The sequence below is a fragment of the Vidua macroura genome, chromosome 10, assembly GCF_024509145.1.
Source record: "Vidua macroura isolate BioBank_ID:100142 chromosome 10, ASM2450914v1, whole genome shotgun sequence".
NCBI lineage: Eukaryota > Metazoa > Chordata > Aves > Passeriformes > Viduidae > Vidua > Vidua macroura.
The window spans coordinates 2,766,711-2,789,176 of record NC_071580.1 but is presented as its reverse complement, the minus strand read 5'-3'; the positions used below and the strand labels follow the sequence as shown (position 1 = coordinate 2,789,176).

Sequence of the window (22,466 nt, the reverse complement as noted above, 5' to 3'; positions counted from 1 at the left end):
CATTCCTGGAGCTGATTTAAAAACACCTTGATGTCCATTAGGGACGTGGTTTAGTGCTAGGTTGGACTCGATGATCCTAGAGATCTTTTCCAAGCTAAGTGGCTCCATGATTCTGGGATGTGGCTGCAGAACTGCCTCTCTGAGGGCTGGGAAGGGCTGGAGGAGCCCTCTCAGGGCTGGAGGGAGGCTCAGGACTCTCACTTTGGGTGGGAACACATCACCCTGGGGGCGTTATTTTGCCTTGGATCCATGCATGAAATTCCAGCTGCTGCCAGAGGAAGCTGTGCGTGCCCACCCAGGGCTCAGAATCATCCCAGGAAAGGCTGAGGAGAAGCTCACATATAAGTGGAGTGTGGAGGTTTTTTTGACACTGGCTATAATAAATATCAACACATTTAGAAAAAAAAAAAAAATTGTGGGCTTAAAGGGAGAAAAAAAGCTACAGCTGAGTGTGGTTCACTAGAAGGAAATACCCAAGGCTCTTGAAACATTAGATAAAAAACTGATCTTGAAATGTCAGGAATCATTGAGGATAACAACTGTCAATTTTGTCCAATAAAACCTCCCTTTTATTTTGCCTACTTTTCTCTTTTATTTTTAATAGCTATCCATTAAAAATGCTGCACTCACAATTTGCTGGTATTTGCTGTCTATATAGTTCTTCCCTCCTTTCCTTTTAATATTTACACAGATCATCAATTGCTGGGCAAAATTTCTCTGCTGGAAAAAAAATAAATCCTATGAGTGTAAACCAATTACAAATAACTTACTAATGAGGCCATGGCTGGGCTTTCTATGCTGCTCCAGTGTCCCATTGAGTTTCAAGTAGCTGAGAACACTTTTATATTAGAAATAATCCATGTTAATATCATGTGGTGCATTGTTATTTCTTAACTTCATCAGAAAATAGCACAACTGTCCTGAAAAAAAAAAAAAAATCAACACTTATGCCTTAATAAATAACTGATAATGAGGGGGCTAAGAAAAAATTGTGGCCAGGAGCATCAGTTTGACTTAAGCTACTCCAGCCTGAAGGATTCCAGCTGGAAAAGCCCAGTTTAAAATTCTTACACTTCCTCCATTTCATGTGCACTCAGCAATGCTTATGCAGCTCAAATAATCCTGCCTGTACTTTATATGTGGCGTGGCAAATGCCAGCAGGGTATGGAAAACAGGATCCAGCCTTCAGCAGAGCAGCCAGAACGGGATGAAGGGACCTCAGCAGCACCTGAGCCTTGGGCTGAGCTCTCCCAGTGCAAACAGGACCCTGCAGCAGTCAGGGAAAGCTCTGCAGTGGCTTGAGGGGGACAGGACAACCCCCCCTGCATCCAATTTGGGACCCCTTGTAGTGAGGCTGAGCTGTTGATACAACAGCAAGAGAGGTCGTGGTCCCTAAAACACCCCTGGGACAATGTGACAGAGATTTAACAGAAACAGTCTCTTCCAGAGAAGGGCTAGAGGTAAATTCCAGCTGATGATTCTGTTTCTCTGTCTGTGTTTGTTAAATTAATTAAGGAACAGAGAGGGAATAAGAAAAGTGAAGCCTCATGAACTGCTTCACTAAGTGCTGCACAGAGAAGACTCTCAATTTGACTGCCCTCTATCAACATTTTCAAAAACACTAACATTTCTTCTTCTTCTTAAATAACTTCTAATATAGAATATTTGAAAGGCTCTCTAAAAATAAAAGGGAGAGGGGAACCTCAATATTGAATATGAAGACACCATGGAGTATAGAAATCTCATGGGGACAAGGAGAGGGGTTATCAGGGCAGGGAAGGAGGTTAAGCTGAGCTTTGAGCCCAGTCTAATGGCATGAGCCTCTCGCAGCTTGTGCAGCTGGGAGTGTTTCTGCCCAGGGCCACTCTCTGCGTGCTGGAGAGCTCAGCTCTGTGTTCTGCACAGCCCTGGCCTTCCCTAAATTCCAGGATTTCCACGTTCCAGTGAGGAACATGGCAGGGAGAGCCATGGGATCTTCCTTCTGAGCCCTGGGCCTGCTCCTGGAGCGCTGGGCTGGCAGCTCTGCCACGCAGGAGATCCCAGCAGGGATCAACGATCCCACCAGGGAGCAGCACACCCCGCTGGGATCTCCCTGCTCCCCTGCCACCCATGGGAGGGCTCCCACAGCTTCTCCTGCCCCAGAGCTGGCAGCTGGAGGCCATGCCTGACTGCCCAGCAGGGTGGCCAGGGCTTTTGGGCAGAAATGCAGCTGGAGCTGTGTTCCAACCCTCCCAACACTCGGACCCAGCACCCCCAAACCACTCCCGACCTTAACAAACCCAGCGAGCCCGGGAGCAGCTCCCATTTGCAATAATTACAGCAGGGTTTCCCTCCCCCTTGCACTATTTATTGCTTTTGCCCTTGCCATGGATTGCTGGAGACACAGAGACTATTAAAGCTCCGAATATTTCATTCTGGACAGTCAGGGCGAGCTTTGGGAGAAAACTCCCTCTTTTCTCTCCACCACTGCCACTTGTGCTGGGAAGGGCAGGGGAGGGAAGGGGATGGTTCCCACTGCAGGCTGCCTGGAGCACTCTGTGCCTGCTGAGCAGTGACTGCAGCAGGGGAACGCTCTCCTCTGGTGGAAACAGAGCCCTGTAAGGATATTTCTGCAAGGTACAATAACTGCCCAAGCATCCACCTCTAAGTTGGGTCTCCCTCCTTTATTCTCACAATAAGAGGGGAAAGGAGCATTTCAGTGATGACAACTGAGGCTGGCAAGAGGCAGCCAAAGGGCACCTGCCAGCTCCCACCCTGCTGACAGCATCCCCACAGCTCCAGCATGGGCTTTGGCAAGGAGATAGCTCGCTTGCCAATAATCATAATTATCATTAATAACCGAGTGACGTCCTAATCTTGGTTACATCAGCCGTACCCTTCCCCGGAGCTGCTGCCAGTCACACTCACACCGAGGGCCGGGAGCTGCTGTGGCTGGAGGGAGATGCAGGGGATGGCCCGAGGTGACTTCTGGCTGAGGGGACAAGGGGACATGGCCTGGACAAACCCTGGGAGAGCCGCCTCTCTGTGTGGATTTGAGTCTCCTCAGCCCCCAGCGAAACTGCGGGGGCATAAAGGATGGAAAGGGAGGTGCGGGGCCGTCCCCTCCCTCCTCCTCCTCCCCCGGCGCATCCCGCGGGGCTGTCCCGTGTCACAGCCGGGCAGGGGGCACAGGGGTGTCCGTGTGTCCCGGGGCGGGGCCTGCCTGCGGGGGAACGCGGCGGGATGTCCGTCCGTCCATCCCCGCAGCGCTCCCTGGTCCGCATTCCAGGGCCATCCCTGCCCTCTGCCAGCCCCTCTGCACAACCCGACGGCCGGAGCCCTGGCAAGGAAAACGAGCGATATTCGGGGGCATTTGGAAAAGTTGCAAGGTCAAAGCTCCCTCCCTCCGCGCACCCCGACCCTGATCCACGGGCGGCATCCATGGGGAAGGGGGGCTGCCCCCCAAACCCAGCGGGGTTTGCTCCTTTAGGTCGCTTTCCTGAGTTGCTGCCAAACCCGCCGTGCGAGCTTGTTGCAAGAACAAACTGTTGTGATTCCCCCTTTGGCCCTTTTTCCCCGCCTCTCCCCCGTTCCGAACGGGGGGTGTCAGTGCACGGAGCCTGCCGTACCCCATGTCGCTCCCGCGTCAGAAAATGAATGATGCAGCAATTTAATTAGGAGGGAGCGGTGCGTCCATATTGCACCGGTGGAGGAGAGCTCGGCAGCCGGGGGAAGATGGTGCGTGTCCGCGGGCGCGGAGGCTGCGCCCCTGCCCGCGCAGAGCGGCCCCGGGGCGGCGGGACCCCGCGGAGCCCCCGGCACCTCCCGCCCGCACCCGCGGCTCTGCCCCTGAACTTTTCGCTCCCGAGCCGCGGTTCCAGTTAAGTCTCTGCCGGCCGAGCCACCGCGGGGTGCGGGAGGGGGATCCGCGTTCCGCGCGGAGCGGGGGGTGCGGGATGCCCCGGGAGTTACGCGGAGATCCGCGCAGATGCGTGCGCGGGGCCGGGCGGGCGCGGTGTGCGCGCAGGGATGCGCAGGGGTGTGCGCGGGTGCGGACAGCGGGGATGCGCGAAGCAGCGCGGGGCTCCCCTCCTGCCCTGCCCGCAGCCCTTCCCTCCCGGCTGGCCCAGAGCCCGCAGCCCCCCGAGCCCCCCTGCGCATCTCACCCACCAACTTTCACCCGCTGCGCCCCCCTCCGCGGATCCTCCGCGCCCCGCGCAGCCCCGTTACCTGCGGCGGCTCCCGGGGCGGGCGGGCACCGCGGGCGCGGCCCCTCCGCCTCCGCGCACACGCCGGGAGGATGCGGGAGGTGCCGGGTGTCTCCCCGAGGTGTTTGGCTCTGCGGGAAGCTGCGGGATCCCGGCGAGGCTCGGGGCGGGAGCGGCCCCGGGACGGGCGGGCAGCGCGGAGCGGAGGAGGCGGTGGATGCGGGGGCAGCGGGGCGGCCGGAGCGGGACCCCCGGGCTGCTCCCCGCCGCAACCCTCGGCTGGCACTCGCAGTCAGAGCAGCTTTGATTTCCTCCAGACTTGGGCTTTTTGTTCCGTTTTTTTCCCTCCTTTTTTTTTTTTTTTTTTTTTTTTTTTTTTTTTTTTTTGGAAAGGGGAGTGCGGGGTGGGTGCAAATTCTGCCCCATCCCGGCGTCTTTTTTTCCCCTCTCTGATTCTTCTCAGGTTTTTTCCTCCCCCATCTCTGCCCGTTTCCCACTTCCCTTCCTCTCCGCCAACCAGCCCCCTCCTTCCCTCTTTAAAAAAAAAAAAAGGAGGAGGAAAAAAAAAAGGATAGGAAAAAAAAAAAGGCAAGGAAAAAAAAAAACTGTGTAGTCAGGGCTTCCCAAATGCGCGCCCCCGACCTGGAGCCGAGCGCGCCCCCTCCGTTTGTTCCCCTTCTTGAAGCTGATTTTCATGACGTGGAGGAGCCTGATCCAGGGCAGGAGCGGCAGCGCACACACACACACACACACACACACGCACACGCACACGCACACACACTCACACACACGCGCACGGCCCCGCAGCGCCCCGCACCCCGCGCACACCCGCGCACGCAGCGCACCCGCGCTCCGCCGCCGCGCCCCGGCGCCCGCTCCGCGCTGCCGCTGCTGCCCGGAGAAGGCGGCGGCGGCGCTGGAGCCTGCAGCAGCCCCTCTCCTCCCTCCTCCATTGAGTGTGCCAAACAGCAGCTCTGCATCCTAAAAAGGATCATTGAGGGGCTCATTGCATTCCCAGCACGTTTCAGGCTTGCTTCTTTTTTTTTTTTTTTCCCTCTCTCCTTTTTTTTTTTTTCCTCTTTTTTTTTTTTTTTCCTTTTGCCTCAGCTTCAGCAGGAGTAGAGAGAGAGGGAGAGAGAGCCACAGAGAGGGAGAGGCAGAGACAAACCAGCAATCTTTAAACTCGAGCTTTCTTTTTTTTTCCCCCTTCCTTTCTTTTGCCTTTTTCTTTTTTTTTTTTTTTTTTTCTTTCTTTTTTTTTTGGTAACGATGTGCTAAAATCTCTCCTGCAAACCGGTAAGTACAACCTTTCTGGATCCTTTTGTTTCCGCCTAGGGTCAAAGACACCCCCCTCTTCCAAAAAGAAGATATAATAATCCTCTTTATTTATTTTTTTTATTTTTATTACAGCCCTTGCAGAAGAGAAAGAACTTAAGTGGCTAATATTTTGCAAAGGAGACAGAGAGATTGATAATGCAATATAGCTGTCGTCTCTCTCCCTTCTCCCCAATTAGATGCTGGTTTTAATTGCAGAGGGTATTTCTCTTTTCGTGCTTTCAACCATCTCCTCTTTCCCACAGGGGAGGGTTTCATTTGCAAGTTGATCCTAAGGATTTCTGTTCCTCTGGCATTTCTCTCCCCTAAATGCATCTTTCTGCTCTTAAGTTTACGGATGGGGGGCAATTTTTTCTAGTCCTTACACGAGGAAGGCAAAAAGGACCTTTTTATTGGGAGATTGAGACTAAAAGCAATGATCGCTCCGAATCATTCTAATGGGCATTTCAGGGATTCAAGGAAGGCTGCATCACCACTGCTATTATTCCCATCCTTAGCGTTTCCCTGTGCCCATACATTTGAAATATCTGGTGAAAGGAAGGGTGAAACCATATGTTGAAGGAGCTGCATCTCATTAGGGCAGTATTATTTTCATCTGATTGGAGAAGAATGGTGTCTTCATTCGGAATCGTGTATAGTAGGATAGAGAATTTTTCGGCTGGTAAGTGTCAAGGTATTTTTTTTTATTCCACTTTCAGCTTTTAAACCGGGTCTCCTGCTTGGTCCTGGGGGCACAAAATGCCCTAATCCAAGGCAGGCTGAGCGTTTCAATCCTAGGTGCCTCTTCAGCTGTCACTTCCCTTTAGATCTGCTGATCGCATGGGCATGTGCTTTAGAAAGATTAATCATCTCTAAATGCTTTAATCAGCTAAAATGACTAATATGTGGTGTGTATTTATTTGATAATATACCAGTTGCATTAATTCACCGGCGCATTTGCGAGGGGAAGATTTCCTTCCCAATCAGGGTCGTTAACCATTTACTCCAGTGAAGATACTGTGGGGATTTCTGAGGGGAACCGTTCTGCCGGGGACATCAGCAAAGCTCGCACATTCCCTGGAACTCGCGTCTGGAATCTATCGAGCCGGGAGGGAGGGAGATCTGAGGGTGGAGGTTCAATAACTTTGGGAGTTTGCATGGATGAAGGATGTGGTACGACACTGGAGAAATGTGCCCACACTCGGTGTGTTTCCCCCCCCCCCCGGAGTCGAGGCGGGCTGTGATGGCTCCTGGGCTAAAATTGCACCCGGGGATGAGATCCGGGCAGTTCCGAAGCCTGGGAAGCGTGGAGAGACGCAACACGTTCGGTGTGCTCGTGGTGCCGTGTGGGGCTGCATGTGCTGTCCTCTTTATAGGTGGCATTTACCACGGGGAGGGGAGCAAGGCAGGCTGCTATCGCGTGATGGAGCCCTCTAACATCTCTCAAGTATAAATCAGGGCAAGGCTGGCCCAGCCGACACCCCTGGAGTTGGTTGGGAACGTCTGCCCAACAACTGCTGAACTTTCCAGGAGCCTGACATGAGTCCAGCAGGTAGGGGCTTAGGAAAAGGAGAGGGGCAGGGCAGAAATACTGAAATCTGTGTTTCTCTTCCCGTTGCAGTTTGGTAAACATCAACAAATGATGAAACCTTCCACGGCAGAGACGCTCCATAAAGGAAGGATGTTGTGGATAATTCTTCTAAGCACAATTGCTCTAGCATGGACTACACCTATTCCCTTGATAGAGGACTCGGAGGAACTGGATGAGCCTTGCTTTGATCCATGTTACTGTGAAGTGAAGGAAAGCCTTTTCCATATACATTGTGACAACAAGGGATTTATAAATATTAGTCAGATAACAGAGTCGTGGTCGAGACCTTTTAAACTTTATCTGCAGAGGAATTCCATGAGGAAATTGTACACCAACAGTTTTCTTCACTTGAACAATGCTGTATCTATTAACCTTGGGAACAATGCACTGCAGGACATTCAGACCGGGGCTTTTAACGGGCTCCGAGTTCTGAAGAGGTTGTATTTGCACGAAAACAAATTGGACATTTTCAGGAACGACACTTTCCTGGGTTTGGAAAGTCTGGAATATCTGCAGGCAGATTACAATGTCATTAAACGGATTGAAAGCGGGGCATTTCGAAACCTAAGTAAATTGAGGGTCCTTATCCTAAATGACAATCTTATCCCCATGCTTCCCACCAATTTATTTAAGTCTGTGTCCTTAACCCACTTGGACTTGCGGGGGAACCGCCTCAAAGTCCTTTCGTACCGCGGGATGTTGGACCACATTGGCAGGAGCCTGATGGAGATCCAGCTGGAGGAGAACCCGTGGAACTGTACGTGCGAGATTGTGCAGCTCAAGAGCTGGCTGGAGCGCATCCCCTACACCGCTCTGGTGGGGGACATCACCTGCGAGACCCCCTTCCACTTCCACGGGAAGGACCTGCGGGAAATCAAGAGAAGCAAGCTCTGCCCCATGCTGTCCGACTCCGAGGTGGAAGCCAGCCTGGGCATCCCTCAGCTGTCCTCCAGCAAGGAGAACGCGTGGCCTACGAAGCCTTCCTCCATGCTGTCCTCCTTCCATTTCACCGCTTCCTCTGTTGAGTACAAAACGTCCAACAAGCAGCCCAAGCCCACCAAGCAGCCCAGGGCGCCCCGGCCTCCCCCGACCCCCCGTGGCCTGTACCCCGGGCCCAACCAACCGCCCGTGGCTGCCTACCAGACCCGGCCCCCCATCCCCATCATCTGCCCCACCGGCTGCTCTTGCAGTTTGCACATCAACGACCTGGGCCTGACGGTCAACTGCAAGGAGCGGGGATTCCACAACATCTCCGAGCTCCTGCCCAGGCCCTTGAACGCCAAGAAGCTGTACCTGAGCGGGAATTTGATCCAGAAAATCTACCGCTCCGATTTCTGGAATTTTTCCTCCTTGGATCTCTTACACCTGGGGAACAACCGGATCTCCTACGTGCAGGACGGGGCGTTCATCAACCTGCCGAACCTCAAGAGCCTGTACCTGAACGGGAACGACATCGAGCGGCTCACCCCGGGCATGTTCCGGGGCCTGCAGAGTTTGCATTACCTGTACTTCGAGTACAACCTGATCAGGGAAATCCAGCCGGCGGCCTTCAGCCTCATGCCCAACCTGAAGCTCCTCTTCCTCAACGACAACCTGCTCCGCACGCTGCCCACCGACGCCTTCGCCGGCACCTCCCTGGCGCGCCTCAACCTGCGCAACAACCACTTCCTGGCGCTGCCGGTGGCCGGGGTGCTGGAGCACCTGCACGCCATCGTGCAGATCGACCTGAAGCTCAACCCCTGGGACTGCACCTGCGAGCTGGTGCCGCTGAAGCAGTGGCTGGAGGCGCTCAGCTCCGTCAGCGTGGTGGGCGAGGTGCTGTGCGCCAGCCCCGAGCCGCTGGCCCGCCGCGACCTGCGCTCTCTGGAGCTGGCCGCGCTGTGCCCCGCCGCCCTGCGCCCCGCCGCCGCCGCCGCCTCGCCCCCCGCCGCCGCCCCGCCGCCGCCGGCCGCCACCGGCGCGGCCGCCTACGAGCTGCCCCCGGCCGCCGCGGCCGCGGCCGTGCCGCTCTCCGTGCTCATCCTCAGCCTCCTCGTCCTCTTCTTCTCCGCCGTGCTGGTGGCCGCCGGGCTCTTCGCCTTCGTGCTGCGCCGCCGCCGGCGGAAGCTGCCGTTCCGCGGCCCGCGGGCGGAGGCGGCGGACCTGGGCGCGGTGCCGCTGCGCTGCCCGCGGCTCTTCCCCGAGGGCGGCGGCGGCGGCGGCGGCGGGGGCGGCGGCGGGGGGGGCCCCGGGGAGCGGTCCCCGGAGAAGGCGCCCCCGGCGGGCCACGTCTACGACTACATCCCGCACCCGGTGACCCAGATGTGCAACAACCCCATCTACAAGCCGCGGGAGGAGGAAGAGGCGGCGGGCGGCGGCGGCGGCGAGGCGGCCGAGCTGCTGCGGGGCGGCGGCGAGCGCGGCTTCGCCCACCCCGCCGCCCCCGCCGCCGCGCCGGAGCCGGGCAGCAGCTACCGCACCTTGCTGGAGAAGGAGCAGGAGTGGAGCCTGGCCGTGTCCAGCTCGCAGCTCAACACCATCGTGGCCGTGCACCCCCAGCACCCCGCGGGCGGAGGGCTGGCGGCGGGCGCGCTCGGGGCGGCGGCGGCGGCGGCGGGGGGAGCCCCGCGGGACCGCGACCGCCCGCCGCCCTGCGCCGTGGGGTTCGTGGACTGCCTGTACGGCACCGTGCCCAAGCTGAAGGAACTGCACGTCCACCCCCCCGGCATGCAATACCCGGACCTGCAGCAGGACGCCAGGCTGAAGGAGACGCTGCTCTTCGCGGCCGGCAAGGGCTTCCCGGACCACCAAACCCCCACAAGCGAATACCTCGAGTTAAGGGCCAAACTCCAAACCAAGCCGGATTACCTCGAAGTCCTGGAGAAGACCACGTACCGGTTCTGACCGCCGCCCCGCCGCCCGCCCGGCCCCGCCGCCCGCGAGCCGAGGATACAGCTGTGCGCTCTGCCCCGCCAGATGTGCGCGCTGCGGGGCAGGGCCCTTCTCAGATCAGTAATCGACGAAGTGCCTTCGCAGACTTTTGCCAGCAGATGTTAATCAATCATTATTTTTTTATACTGAAACTGAGACTTTGACTGTGCCATGTCTAAAGGTATATTATTATTATATTATTATTATTATTATTATCGGGGATCTTTGTACTGATCCTGATTAAGTAAATTCTATGTGTGTCTCTTTCTCTCTTTTTTTCTTTTCCCTTTTCTTTTATTTTCTTTATTCTTGTTGTTTGTTTTGTTCGTTGGCACTTTTCTTTTTCCTTTTTTCTTTTTTTCCGTTGGCAGTAAACTTCCTTGATATTTTCCCTTGGAGGGGAGGGGGAGGGAAGATGGCATTTTCTGGCCTGCTTTCTTCTTGCCCATCATGGCACAGATTCTGTACATTTATTTAAAAGAGAAAAAAAAAATAATGCAAAGAAGCAAACGAGCGCAGTTTGCTGCATGCCTGGAAACTGCAAGAGGGAAGGGAGGGGAGGGTCTTGCTCGAATGTCTCACTCTTGTCTCCCTCCCTCCCTCGCACGCACACTCCTCACCCTCACCCTCCGCGCACCCCTCGCCAGCCCAGCCCCTCCAGGGGGGCTCGGGGGCCGCGGGGGGAATCCCGGGGGCAGTCCCGGGGGCTGGGGGAAGCCACCCGGAGCCGAGCAGCCCAAAGGATGTCACCACGTGGCGCACACACCTAGGGGATGCTCAGTGACACTTCACCATGACGCCATGGTTTTTTGGAGGACATCCGCACTTTCCTAATAAAAGCGACATGCAAATATGCAGAGGAAAAAAAAAAAAAAAAAAAAAGGAAAAAAAAAACCAAAAGCTAATGGGCACCTCTCACTAACAGCTTTGTAGGAAGCACTTTTAATGTTTTCTCTCATGCACCCATACACGCACACATGCACACACACACAAAGGTACAACGATGTGCATATATTTATTCTGTAATTTCAAGTGAATATAAATTGTAAAGGTAATGTTAAATCATTGTACAGTGATGCGTCTGGTATAGCTTTCCTAATAAAACGTTTTGAAAAAAAAATGCATATATATATATATATATATATATACACCCCCAAATATATATATATATATAGGAATACAAAGCTTGAACCTGAAACTTCAGCTTCCTCCACAGAGATTTCCTTCCTCCCCCATAACCTTGAACGCTATTTTATTAATAACAGTTCAGTGCACTGTGATGTTAACAGAGGAAAAACCCTGTACAGCGTCTCTTGCCAAGATACCACCCGAGACTGTCACAAATCCGATTTGCGATCTGTATCCCTGCCGCACTGTCCTGACAGTTAAAAATACCGGGAAAATTGGGAGCGCATCCCTCCGGAGCGCTGGTTCCCGGCCTGCTGGAGGCACCGGGAGGCATCGCAGGGATGTTGCCGGTGCTGGCAGCGGGGTGAGCACTTAGAGAGCTCCCACCCCTCCGGAGCGGGGATTTAAACCGCATTTCCAGTTTGGAATGGGGGATGCGATCTGGGAAAGCAAAGCCGCCCTTCTCCCCCTCCCGCTGCAACGGGAGGGAGACCAAAGACCATGGGATTTCCCTGCCCGGGCGGGTCCCGGTTGGTATCTTGTCCGCATTGGTGTCTTGTCCCCGGCGCTGTGCCCCTGTCCCCGCGGTGTCCCCCTGTCCCCGCGGTGTCCCCCTGTCTCGACGCTGTCCCTCTGTCCCCTCGCTGTCCCTATGTCCCCGCGCTGTCCCTCTGTCCCCTCGCTGTCCCTCTGTCCCGGCGCTGTCCCCGCCGCTCTTGTGTCCCCGCGGGTCCCGGGCCGGGCGCGGAGCGCGGCCCCTCGCGGCCGCCAGGTGGCGCCACAGCCCCAGCGCTGAGGGGCGGCGGCGGGGCCGGAGCGCCGGGGCTCGAGCCCGGGGTTGATCCCGGGATTGATCCCGGACCCGATCCTGGATTCCATCCCGGACCCGATCCCGGCCTGGAGCCGCTCCCTGTCCCCGTCCGCCCCGCCGAATGTACCCGCGGGCGCCTTATCCCGGAGCGGGCGGGGCCGCCAAGGGCAGCGCCCAGAACCGGGCGCCAGCGTGGCCCAGGCGCTGCCCTGAGGGCCTTCAGAGAGAGGGGCTTGTGCACAAATACCCAACGTGTCCGTCAGCATCATTTGTCTGAACAGCCGTCAGGGTGGTTTCTCCAGGCGAATTGAGGTTATTCCCCCAAAGGTGCTGCTGGGAGCGCTCCTGCCGCTGTCCCGAGGGGACCGGGCTCTGTCACCTCCTGGCAAAGTGTCACATTGCCAAGGTCACCCTCCCCACCACCTGCCCTCTTTCCTTTTCGCACAATGTGTTTTAACAGAGATAAACCCAGAAATACTTGTTCTCCCCACAATGCCGCTATTTACAACTCCGGGCAGGGTGCTCATGGTGAGCTTTTTCTCTCGGAGTGTCGTTTCCCCAGCCTTGGTAGCAGCCGTGTGTGTCTGGAGATGGACCTCTGTAAATCTGGCATCACCCTCCATGCCATCAGTAAAAATATTACACATTGCAATTTCCTCTGTTGAGTTGAGATTGTGTTTCCTCACTGCTGCCTTCAGCTCTGACCCGTTGGGGTTTGCTCATTTGTTTGTTTTGTTGAGTTTTTAATAGATAGTGGAAGAGCATGCACGTGCTAAGAGTATTAAACATGCGAGTGCAAAGGCCAGATCCTTCTTATCATAATTGTAATAATTACATTGATAAGCCTACATGCAAGTGATGCGTGGAGCTGTATAAATCAGGTTAAAGTACAACCCCCAGTGAGAGTGGTGCTGTATACATTTGGCAATGTCCTCAAAGCCCCAAGTGTTCATACTTGTATCCAAATAGAGTAAAGCCGGTTGCAAATAATGTTTATATTTTAATTAAACTGCAGAAAGGCAGGAGAATTTCATCCTTATTATAGGCAGTAATCTCGCCAGTGGACGGTGAGCAGATCTATTTATTCAGTGGAAATAAATTTGTTCTATGAGAATGGAATTTTGTATTAAAAGAGATAATTTTTGGCTTATGTTGAGTTTTTTTTTTTTTTTTTTTCCCTTGCGTAGGAAACTTCCTTTCCCTTGTGAACTGAGATGATTTGGGGATGATTTGCTCTGGAAGTGTTGACGATGTCCAAGTGTGATGTCTAAAGGGTGTTTTGATTACTTTTATTTTGCTTTTTCATTGTGTTGAGCTGAGGCTGAGTGGGTAGCAACATTCCTTTCCCACTGGAGGGAAAAAAGGTGGATCCATCCTCTCTGACCTGCACTGGGTGACACTTTGCATGCTCCAACCCAGGTTCCCCCTAATTAATAGGGAGTATTAGTGATAATTCTGTCTTTATCAGCAGTAGCATTGGTAGCATTAATGCGACTGGGAAAGAATCAAATAAAGTCAAATGATCTGCAGTTGCATTAGAGCTGTTTGATGGGATGCTATGTGAAATAAATATTTTTTTTTTAGCTGGTTTCATGGTTGTACAAGTACCTGGTGTCAGCCTGAGCAGCTCAGCCTGTGCTAGTAAAACCTTCAGCAAGTGTTTGGTTTATTCCCTCACTGACCATTGAAATTCTTCCTACAGGTGGAAAAGAACATCAAGGCCAGGTAAGCCCCAGTCCCAGCCAACAACTGCACACAGGGAAATGGAAAGGATGATCCTGGTGCTCAATTATTGGTGCTTTTTGTATTTTCTGGATGTTGTCATTGATGTCACCATCACGTTGTACCCTAGGTTAAAAAATTTGTTTGGAAATGGCTTCATGGATCTCTTGAGTGTCTCAACAGTGATAGAAAGATGTCAAATATTATGGTATGAGTAATAACCTGAATTTTGGAAAGCCTGTTGCCTACTGCTGTGATTAGAGTGTTATTGGAGAGTGAGAAGCTCATTTCTTAGGAGATTCAGTGAACATGAGTTAAGCTGTGGCAGCTCCAGATTTTGTCAGAGACCTTTCCAGACAAAGCCACCTTTGAGTGTGGCAGCACAGCTGATTTGGTTTTAAGCCAGAAATATGCAGGTTTGTCCAACTTGTGTTCTCTGTGAGAACTTTGAGAGCGCCAGGATGGAAAGGTCTCTCCAAAATGTGAGGCTGTTCTTCTGAAGCACTTGGGTGTGCCAGCAGCACTTGGTGATCTCTGTGCTGCTTCCACTTGCTTCAAGTACCCACTGCACACGAAGAAGATGCGATGCTTCGGGTTGAGGTTTAACAGAAAAGTTCACGTGAAGAACAGCATGTAGAATTTGGCCCTAAGAGTGGGAGTTCATTGCTCAGGACATTACTTTACCACGGGTGTGACTCCTGGCAGCACTCCAGCCACTCCAGGGTGAACTTGTTCCAGGATTGCCATTCATCCAAAGGCACTTGATTTTACAACGTGGATTTATGGACACTGGGAAATCAGGCTGATGTGTGCTGCATATTCCTATTTTATGAGTTTTTCCAAGGCTTGGTTTTCAATCTGTAGCTGAGGTTCTCGGTGAATTTATGTATGTATGTATTTGTGTGTACACAATTATGTATTTATGCTGTACACAGTACGACACAGGTTTTCTCCATGGAAGAAATGCAAATCGACCCAGGATGTAGCTCACAACAGCTCTTTGTACAAAAATTCCTATTTTTTAATTCTGACGTGAATGGAAATATTTTTTCCAGTTCTTGAAATATTTCTGGTTTGATTGGGCAGTGGAAGAATTGGAATGTGCTTGGAAAGAACCCTTGAGTGGGAATGAGTGGAGGCCCAATTCTGCTCCCTTGGAAGCCAGTGTTGAAACACCACATTATGCACAGTTTTAGTCAACAGACTTGAATGAAGAGCAAAATCCGATCTCAGAAAATTACAACATCTATTAAGTGGATTCAAGTATTTTGAGACAAGTACTCCATGGGACTGTTTCAGAATAAAATGAGTAATGGTACAGAGAAAATGGGTTTGCCATCAATTCTATAATCCTCTGATTGACCTCACTCACAAATTAACCAAACAATCTTTAAGGCTTTTGATTTGAAAGACAAATTTGTTTAGCTCTAATGTCATTGGTGACCAACTAGCCAAGATTACTAATGTAACAATTGCAAATTATTTGGAAATACTTTATTAGCATTATCTTTTTCTTTGAGAGCAAGAATATGAAGTTCCCTTCCAACCCAGGGCATTTGTGTTTCTGTGATTGACAGGCACTGACAACTGTGTTTCCTAGAACTCCTTTAAAATGTCTTTTCCTTGTTCCTTACAGTTTCCCAGTTGTAAAATTCTGTCATTATCTCATTTTTGTTCAGGTTGTTGGGGCAGTTTGGTGGATTTCTATGAAAGCATTGACTTTGCTCAGAGAGCGAAGCACAGAGTTCCCCAGGAGGCTGCTGGGGTGACACTTGTAGGTTATTTTTTTTGATCCCTGTGGATTTGGAAACACTTCCCTGTGGTGGCATTTTCTCTGCTAAATTGGTCAGTATTGTGGTGTTTCTCAGGATAGTGTCAGATGGATCATTTTTGTGGGAAGATGAGAGGAAAAGGCTCAAAGAGCAGAGCTGTAGGAATGCTCTGTCCCACATTCATGCTGGGTGGTCTCTGTAGGGTGAGTGGTGCATCAATTCTGATATTTCTGAATGTTAAGGGTGTGGATCTGAAGTGTGGGGTTATTCTTAGGCATTATTTAGAGGTGTGGACATGCAGTACTCAGCTTTAGGGTGCCTTAAATAGAAGAACAGATACTAGCAGAGGGCAGAGCAAATATGAAATATTCATGGCCAAGTCCTATGTACTATGTCCTGAATCTTTAATGTCCATTTACTTTTCCTAACGTCTTTATTTTTCCACTAGATTTTTCTAAATCTCTCAAGAATATCCTATGCATTCTGTGAATCCTGAAGAGGTATTTCAGATTGGCCAAGGACTGACTCTCTCTGTACTGGGAATTCCAACAAATGCCACTGCCTGTGGAGGAATATCCTGCCCATGGCATGTGGCACAGCAATTTGGCTTGTCCTTGGAGCACGGTGCCAGGGAGGGAGGCTCTCTGCAGTGATCAGATTTTGCAGTAGGGCTTGAATGATTCCAAGCAGGAATTCCTGAATTGTGATAAATCGCTTTTGGAATGGGAAAGACTTCATTTGTGCTGCTGCTTCTGGTGGCACTGCCATCCCTGCTGGTGGTGGTGGCACCCAGCACCATTCCTGAGGAGGGACTTCTGTGACAGTTACTCTGAAAACCAACCAAACAACCAAAAACAAAAAAAGCTAAAGAAAAGTTTGGGCTTTTTTGTCCTACAGGGACCTTATCTGAAGTTAATGGCATTCCCCAAATGTTACAGTGGCATTAATATACTGTTTATGAGGGGTTTATGCATTTTTTTCTTGCTTTCCTTTGCTGTTCCAGAGACAGCAGGTGGATTATACCTTAAAGAATTACAGGAATGTATTTGTTGATCATTTTTTCAGGCTGTACTTGTTTAAAACTAAGTCAGTCCCAACAGTAACTATCCTAAACTGAGGTTTATAGAAGGATACATAAACCTTTGCTTTTGTACTTGGTCTCTAAATTATTTTATGTGTTTAAATATATATATATATAATGTCCATTATCTAAATAACCCTTGAACCAAATCTGTCTTTGAACTTTGGAGGCTTTGGCTTTGCAAATCAAAGCTAATTGATGTTTTGGATTGTGGTTTTTTTTGTTTGTTTGTTTGCTTTGGGTTTGGTTTTTTGTTGGTTTTTTTTTTTTTTTTTTTTTTTTTCTGTGATTGTTCAGTTTGATTTTATTACTGGTATGACCAGAGAGAGGGAAACATTGCAGTGTGAAAAGTCTCATAAGAGGACTTCAATTCTTGTGCTTCTTTTCTTTGGAGAGTGAAGGAGCTCTGCTCCAAAGAGCATAGGAATTGCTGCTCAGAGCTGAAATCTCTTCACTCTGCTGTGCCCTGGGAGGGCCCAGCACGGCCTGACTCAAAGGGAGATGCTGGAAATCCCCACTAGTGAGATTTCAGGGTTGGATGGGACCAGCCAAGCTGCTCCACCTGACAAATCCAGTCCTTGGGCTCCTGCACCACTGGAGGCACCGGCCCCACGTGTGCTGGGAGCACTGAGAAAATTCACATTGTGTTGCTTTGGTGAAAAATGAGCTTTACAAAAATTAGGCATTGGTAATGGGTGCTGGTCAGTTAAGTTTGTCTGTCTTTTTTAGGGAGCACATCCAGGTTTCTCTGGTGCTGTTAAAATGCCCTGCAAGGGCAGGACCGATCAGTTGTCCCCAAAGCACTGCTGGAATAAATCTGTAGCTAAATGCATTCTTCTTAATCAGAGAGACATTTCCTGTGGCATCACTTCTGTTATGTTTTCTTGCAGTGACCCAAAAACCTGGCTGCTTTGGAAAGTGGATAGTATTGGCAAGCAAAGAAATATGGCAAGTAAAAAGTCTTTTTTAGATCCAGTTGATGTCAGTGTTTTCTTCAAAAAAAGGGCAAGTCACAGCCCTGAGGGGTCCTGAGGAGGAGTCAAGGCACCGATTAAGGCAGAGAGTAATTGTTCAGTCCGTGCTTAATTGTCCCCTTCAGTTTTAAACCAGTGAAGAATTGTGGATGGATCCAGTTTTTGTAGATAAATATATATATGCATTCCTTCTGTGAGCAGTGGGGGGCTGTGACACTGCAGCCAGGGAGGCTGATGGAAGGAATGGCAATGGTTAAGCTGGGACAAGTGGGAATTTTGCCAAGGCTGACAGTGAGAATGGCACCTGAAAGTCAAGTGCCTCTCGCTGGCTTTGAGACAACCAATAACTACATGAAATTCTTGTTGCAAACCCTTGTTTTAGAGCAGGTAACAAATAGCTCCCAGACCCTATTTTTCCTGCCTTTAGCCCAAGCTCTCACCAGCCCGCACGTCGCTGGCTTTCCCAGAATTCCTTTTACCTGCCTGCATGCACAGATCCTCCTTGGGCTGAGGACACACCCTGACCCCTGTGTTTGTGCCTGGAGTGGAGACCAACTGAAAACACAGTTCTCTCTGTTGGGTTTTTCTGTAGAGTGGTGTATTGCACCTCGAGGCTTCCCTCTGCCCCGCCTGGAGTGCCCTCAGCTTGCTGGCAGCCTCGCCAGGTTGGCCATGGTGGTGCCACAGGCCTTTGCCAGCCCCTCCGAGCCAACCAGAGTCTGTGCAAGCCTTCAGAGCACAAAGCCCTGATAAGAAGGATCTCTAACAGGTACGCATCAGGGAGAAGGAGGAGACGTTCCTAAAATTAGTTGCTGTCAGCCCCAAGCAGGAGCGAGTGCCTCGTGTGTCACGGAAACGCTGAGTATGTGCTGTGTATACTGTGTGGATATCTAAGTATGTACCTATAATTACACCATTGAAGTGTAAAATTCAATCTTTTGCCAACTTCTGGGAGATTCAGGAATGTGGCTTGCTTTGGACTGTAATTAAAATATGGGCATTTCGGTTAAAAATAGCTCCTTTCCGACCTACATTCCCGATGTAGGTCAGTGGAGGCACTGCTCAGACATATTAGCATTTTGGACACTTAATCTTAGCAGCATATTGCATCTCCTAGAATAGGTTAGGAGAGGCAAGGCAGGAGGAACTGCTGCATCTCGAGTCACCCAGAGAGGTTGCCAAGTTTCTCAGGCACCAGAGAGGCAGAATAATGAGGATTATATTTAATTCGGGCTGGAGAGACAACCGTGGGGTGTTGAGCAGAGGCAGCTCGGATCATCTTGGCTCTGTGGGGGAGGGAGAATTTATAACTCTAGCTGGCTCCAAAGCAAGCTGTGTGTGCTTTGCGTGTGTATATATATTTATATATATGTATATACAAATCTGGATGTGTATATAACACCCTGTGTATATATGTATGTATGTATGTATATGCCTACAGTGTACAAAATGTGTATCTATAGAAATGTATACATTTATATGAATTTCTATTTCTCTATATAAATAGTCATGCAACTAGGGGAAATCACATTTCCACGGCGTGACCTTTTCTGTAACACCCCCCCAAAAAGAAGCTGCTTCCATTAATGTCATATTGGCACAAATGACTTAATTTTTCTTTTCTGCTTTGAAAGGAGCGGTGCTTAGTGGCTGAGCACAAGCCTGGAAGGTTTTTACTCTTCCAGAGGACTTCCAGTAAATCATGAGTTGCTCCAGAGCCGTTCCACATTTGTGAAATAAAGTGGTGGCCAAAATGTCTCAGGGCTGGTTTTATAGGCAAAGGAAAGGGGTTGTTGAGTGTGCACTGGAAACCTCTGCTATGTTCTCAGAACTCTGATGGTGAAATGCCTGCACTGCTAATTACTCTGGTTGCTGTTAATTTCCCAGCAACTGGCTTGAACAGGGAAAAAAAAAAAATCCTGCTCTAAAGTAAGTTATCTGAAGTTTGATTATGTTGCCTCAGTGATGTATGGATTTCCATTTAGGGTCAGGATGTTGGGCTGTAAATCAAGAATCTGAGCTCAGTGAACATCTAGTTTGGGTTGTGTCTTTTCTGTTCTAATTGATTTTAAATAATTTCAATTCATCATCAGAACAAGCTGTACCTTAATTCATGATAAGCTCAAAGAATTTCCCATTCATATCAGGGTGAATTTTGCACTTGACTTCGGTGGGGTTGAACGAGGTCAGAGCGTTTCATTCAGCACTGGCATAAAAAACAATCTTGTAGTTGTGCAACTATTAATTCAAATTGTAATTTTGTAATAAAAGCAGCCCAAAAATGATTTGCTAGTTATGTATTCTATGGTTATGGCACCTTTCTATGGATGTGTTGGAGTTGGTGTTGGTTTTGATTTTGTGTTGCTGATCCTTACTCTGAGTTTGGCCCTGAGCAGAGCCAGAAGTGGCTCAGCCCCGGGAATTCCAGGCCATAAAACGCTGCATTTGAAAGGAAAAGCTGCAAAGTACTGATCCCTCAGCATTCCTTGTGCCCAGGAGTGCTGCCTGATTGCTGAATTGCCACATGCATTGTGCAAATATTCCAAGAGATGTAGGTCATGGGAGCGTGGATTTGTCACGGGGATTTTGGCTCCCTGTGGCAGAACCCTTGTCTGATCCTGCAGAAAAACCTCCTTGTGCCTCCACCCTGAGCATTGCCAGGCTGTCCTGGTCCTTGGAGCAGGATGGAAATGTCCTGCTGCCCTTCTGCCATCGTTTGGAAGCTGGGATGTGATTAAGAAAGAAAAAAGGGAGAATGGATTATTCCTTCCTAAGCCCTGCACTTCCTTCAGGGAGAAGACAGACAAACATGAAATCATCGTGGAAATCAAAACAAACACCCAGAACATATGACATTGAGTGAAATGTTTCTCCTGAGCTTCTGGATTGTGCTTTGCCTTATTATTTCATCTGGGGGAAATCAGCACTTTATGGAAAAGTGCTTCCCAATCTCTTTTGCATAAACATTACAGTGAAACTTCTGTGATGTATAGCTGCCTGTTCAAGAAAATGGGTCATTTCCATACAAATGTCATATTTCTATGCAGAAAATATGCTGAATTCATACCCCTATCTCCTAGTTAAAGCAATCCCTTTGCTAGTTTTGTGATTTCAGCATATTTGCCTGAAAATATTTGGAGACAAGCAGAAGAGGAGAAGAAAAAATTATTATTTTTTAATTAACTCATGCAGGCCTAATGTCAGACTAAGCACTTGAGTGCAGCGTCCCTGGGGCACATGCAGGAATATCATCCTCCAATGGCTAATTTCTTTTTTTTGAGCAGGGTGAACCACAAAGCTCAGAGAGCTGCTGCTTTGCTCAGAGTCTGGAGACTTGGGGAAAGAAGTTTTTCTGATGTCACTGTTAAAGAAGATGCCTGGATGTCCATGTCCTCAGGGGAGCAGCCGTTCACACAGCAACCCACAGGCTGAAGGCAGCAGGGGAGCGATGAGCTTTGCAAATCTCCTCGCACTCTGCAGCAATCTCCTCTTTGCAGGATGAATTTCATCTAAAATGAACCTGAGCACTGCTGCTCAAAAGAAAGAACAAACCCACCCTGCCTCTGGAAGGTTGAATTTTCCATGCCACTTTATATTTGGGAAAGGAACAGTGGATTTTAGGATGGGAGTTACAAACCGAGTGGATGCTAGAGATGGACAGACGAAGAAATGCTGTGACCCAAAGTCTGCAGTGCCTGGTGTAAATCCCCAGAGCCCCACTGCTCCTGGTGTAAATCCTCAGAGCTCCACTGCTCCTGGTGTAAATCCTCAGAGCTCCACTGCTCCTGGTGTAAATCCTCAGAGCCCCACTGCTCCTGGTGTAAATCCTCAGAGCCCCACTGCTCCTGGTGTAAATCCCCAGAGCTCCACTGCTCCCGGTGTAAATCCTCAGAGCCCCACTGCTCCTGGTGTAAATCCTCAGAGCCCCACTGCTCCTGGTGTAAATCCCCAGAGCCCCACTGCTCCTGGTGTAAATCCTCAGAGCCCCACTGCTCCTGGTGTAAATCCTCAGGAACCCACTGCTCCTGGTGTAAATCCTCAGGGCCCCACTGCTCCTGGTGTAAATCCTCAGGGCCCCACTGCTCCTGGTGTAAATCCTCAGGGCCCCACTGCTCCTGGTGTAAATCCTCAGAGCCCCACTGCTCCTGGTGTAAATCCTCAGGGCCCCACTGCTCCTGGTGTAAATCCTCAGGGCCCCACTGCTCCTGGTGGAAATCCTCAGAGCCCCACTGCTCCTGGTGTAAATCCCCAGAGCCCCACTGCTCCTGGTGTAAATCCCCAGAGCCCCACTGCTCCTGGTGTAAATCCCCAGAGCCCCACTGCTCCTGGTGTAAATCCTCAGAGCCCCACTGCTCCTGGTGTAAATCCTCAGGGCCCCACTGCTCCTGGTGCAAATCCTCAGAGCCCCACTGCTCCTGGTGTAAATCCTCAGAGCCCCACTGCTCCCGGTGTAAATCCTCAGGGCCCCACTGCTCCTGGTGGAAATCCTCAGAGCCCCACTGCTCCTGGTGTAAATCCCCAGAGCCCCACTGCTCCTGGTGTAAATCCCCAGAGCCCCACTGCTCCTGGTGTAAATCCTCAGAGCCCCACTGCTCCTGGTGTAAACCTCAGAGCCCCACTGCTCCTGGTGCAAATCCTCAGGGCCCCACTGCTCCTGGTGTAAATCCCCAGAGCCCCACTGCTCCTGGTGTAAATCCCCAGAGCCCCACTGCTCCTGGTGTAAATCCTCAGAGCCCCACTGCTCCTGGTGTAAATCCTCAGGGCCCCACTGCTCCTGGTGTAAATCCTCAGAGCCCCACTGCTCCCAGCACAGCAGTGCTGCTGGCCCTGTGCTGCTCAGGTGACACGAGGTGTTTGGTACCTGCAGCTGGAGCTTTCCAAACAGCCATTAGAATTTCTTGAAATAGTTAAGATGAATCTGCCCAACTTCTCAGCTCACGTGAGCTTCAGCCAGCAAAGTTCTTGGGCTGCTTCAC

At 50.8% G+C, this 22,466-nt stretch overlaps 3 protein-coding genes across 6 annotated transcripts in view; 2 read left to right on the top strand and 1 right to left on the bottom strand.

The window, feature by feature from the left end:
- Positions 1-6,660, bottom strand: part of LOC128812223 (translation initiation factor IF-2-like) — a 29,378-nt gene extending 22,718 nt beyond the window's left edge. Inside the window, exons 1-2 of the mRNA XM_053986478.1 lie at positions 6,520-6,660; positions 4,210-4,535 (exon numbers count right to left, since the gene is read on the bottom strand). Of these exons, the coding sequence (XP_053842453.1) occupies positions 4,210-4,535; positions 6,520-6,660 (467 nt within the window). The remainder of the gene's footprint in view (positions 1-4,209; positions 4,536-6,519) is intronic.
- Positions 3,696-19,775, top strand: SLITRK3 (SLIT and NTRK like family member 3). Of its 4 annotated transcripts, XR_008438582.1 has the most exons (3): positions 5,816-6,183; positions 7,123-10,183; positions 17,407-19,775. XR_008438582.1 is itself a non-coding variant. In XM_053986194.1 (2 exons), the coding sequence occupies exon 2, from the start codon at positions 7,141-7,143 to the stop codon at positions 9,973-9,975; it is 2,835 nt and encodes a 944-aa protein (XP_053842169.1). In that variant the 5' UTR covers positions 3,696-3,859; positions 7,123-7,140; the 3' UTR covers positions 9,976-11,803. The 4 variants fall into 4 exon arrangements, 3 of the variants coding, with proteins under 3 accessions (XP_053842169.1, XP_053842167.1, XP_053842166.1); XM_053986194.1 differs by lacking the exons at positions 5,816-6,183; positions 17,407-19,775 and adding an exon at positions 3,696-3,859 and having other exon boundaries at positions 7,123-11,803; XM_053986192.1 differs by lacking the exons at positions 5,816-6,183; positions 17,407-19,775 and adding an exon at positions 5,293-5,483 and having other exon boundaries at positions 7,123-11,803.
- Positions 19,776-21,112: 1,337 nt separating this feature from the next.
- On the top strand, positions 21,113-22,153 carry LOC128812222 (basic salivary proline-rich protein 2-like). Its single transcript, XM_053986477.1, has one exon. The coding sequence runs from the start codon at positions 21,113-21,115 to the stop codon at positions 22,151-22,153; it is 1,041 nt and encodes a 346-aa protein (XP_053842452.1).
- The last annotated feature ends 313 nt before the right edge of the window (positions 22,154-22,466 follow it).

Coding starts and splice junctions, on each gene's coding strand:
- LOC128812222 (XM_053986477.1), top strand. CDS start 21,113: ATGGGAGTTACAAACCGAGTGGATGCTAGAGATGGACAGACGAAGAAA.
- SLITRK3 (XM_053986194.1), top strand. CDS start 7,141: ATGATGAAACCTTCCACGGCAGAGACGCTCCATAAAGGAAGGATGTTG.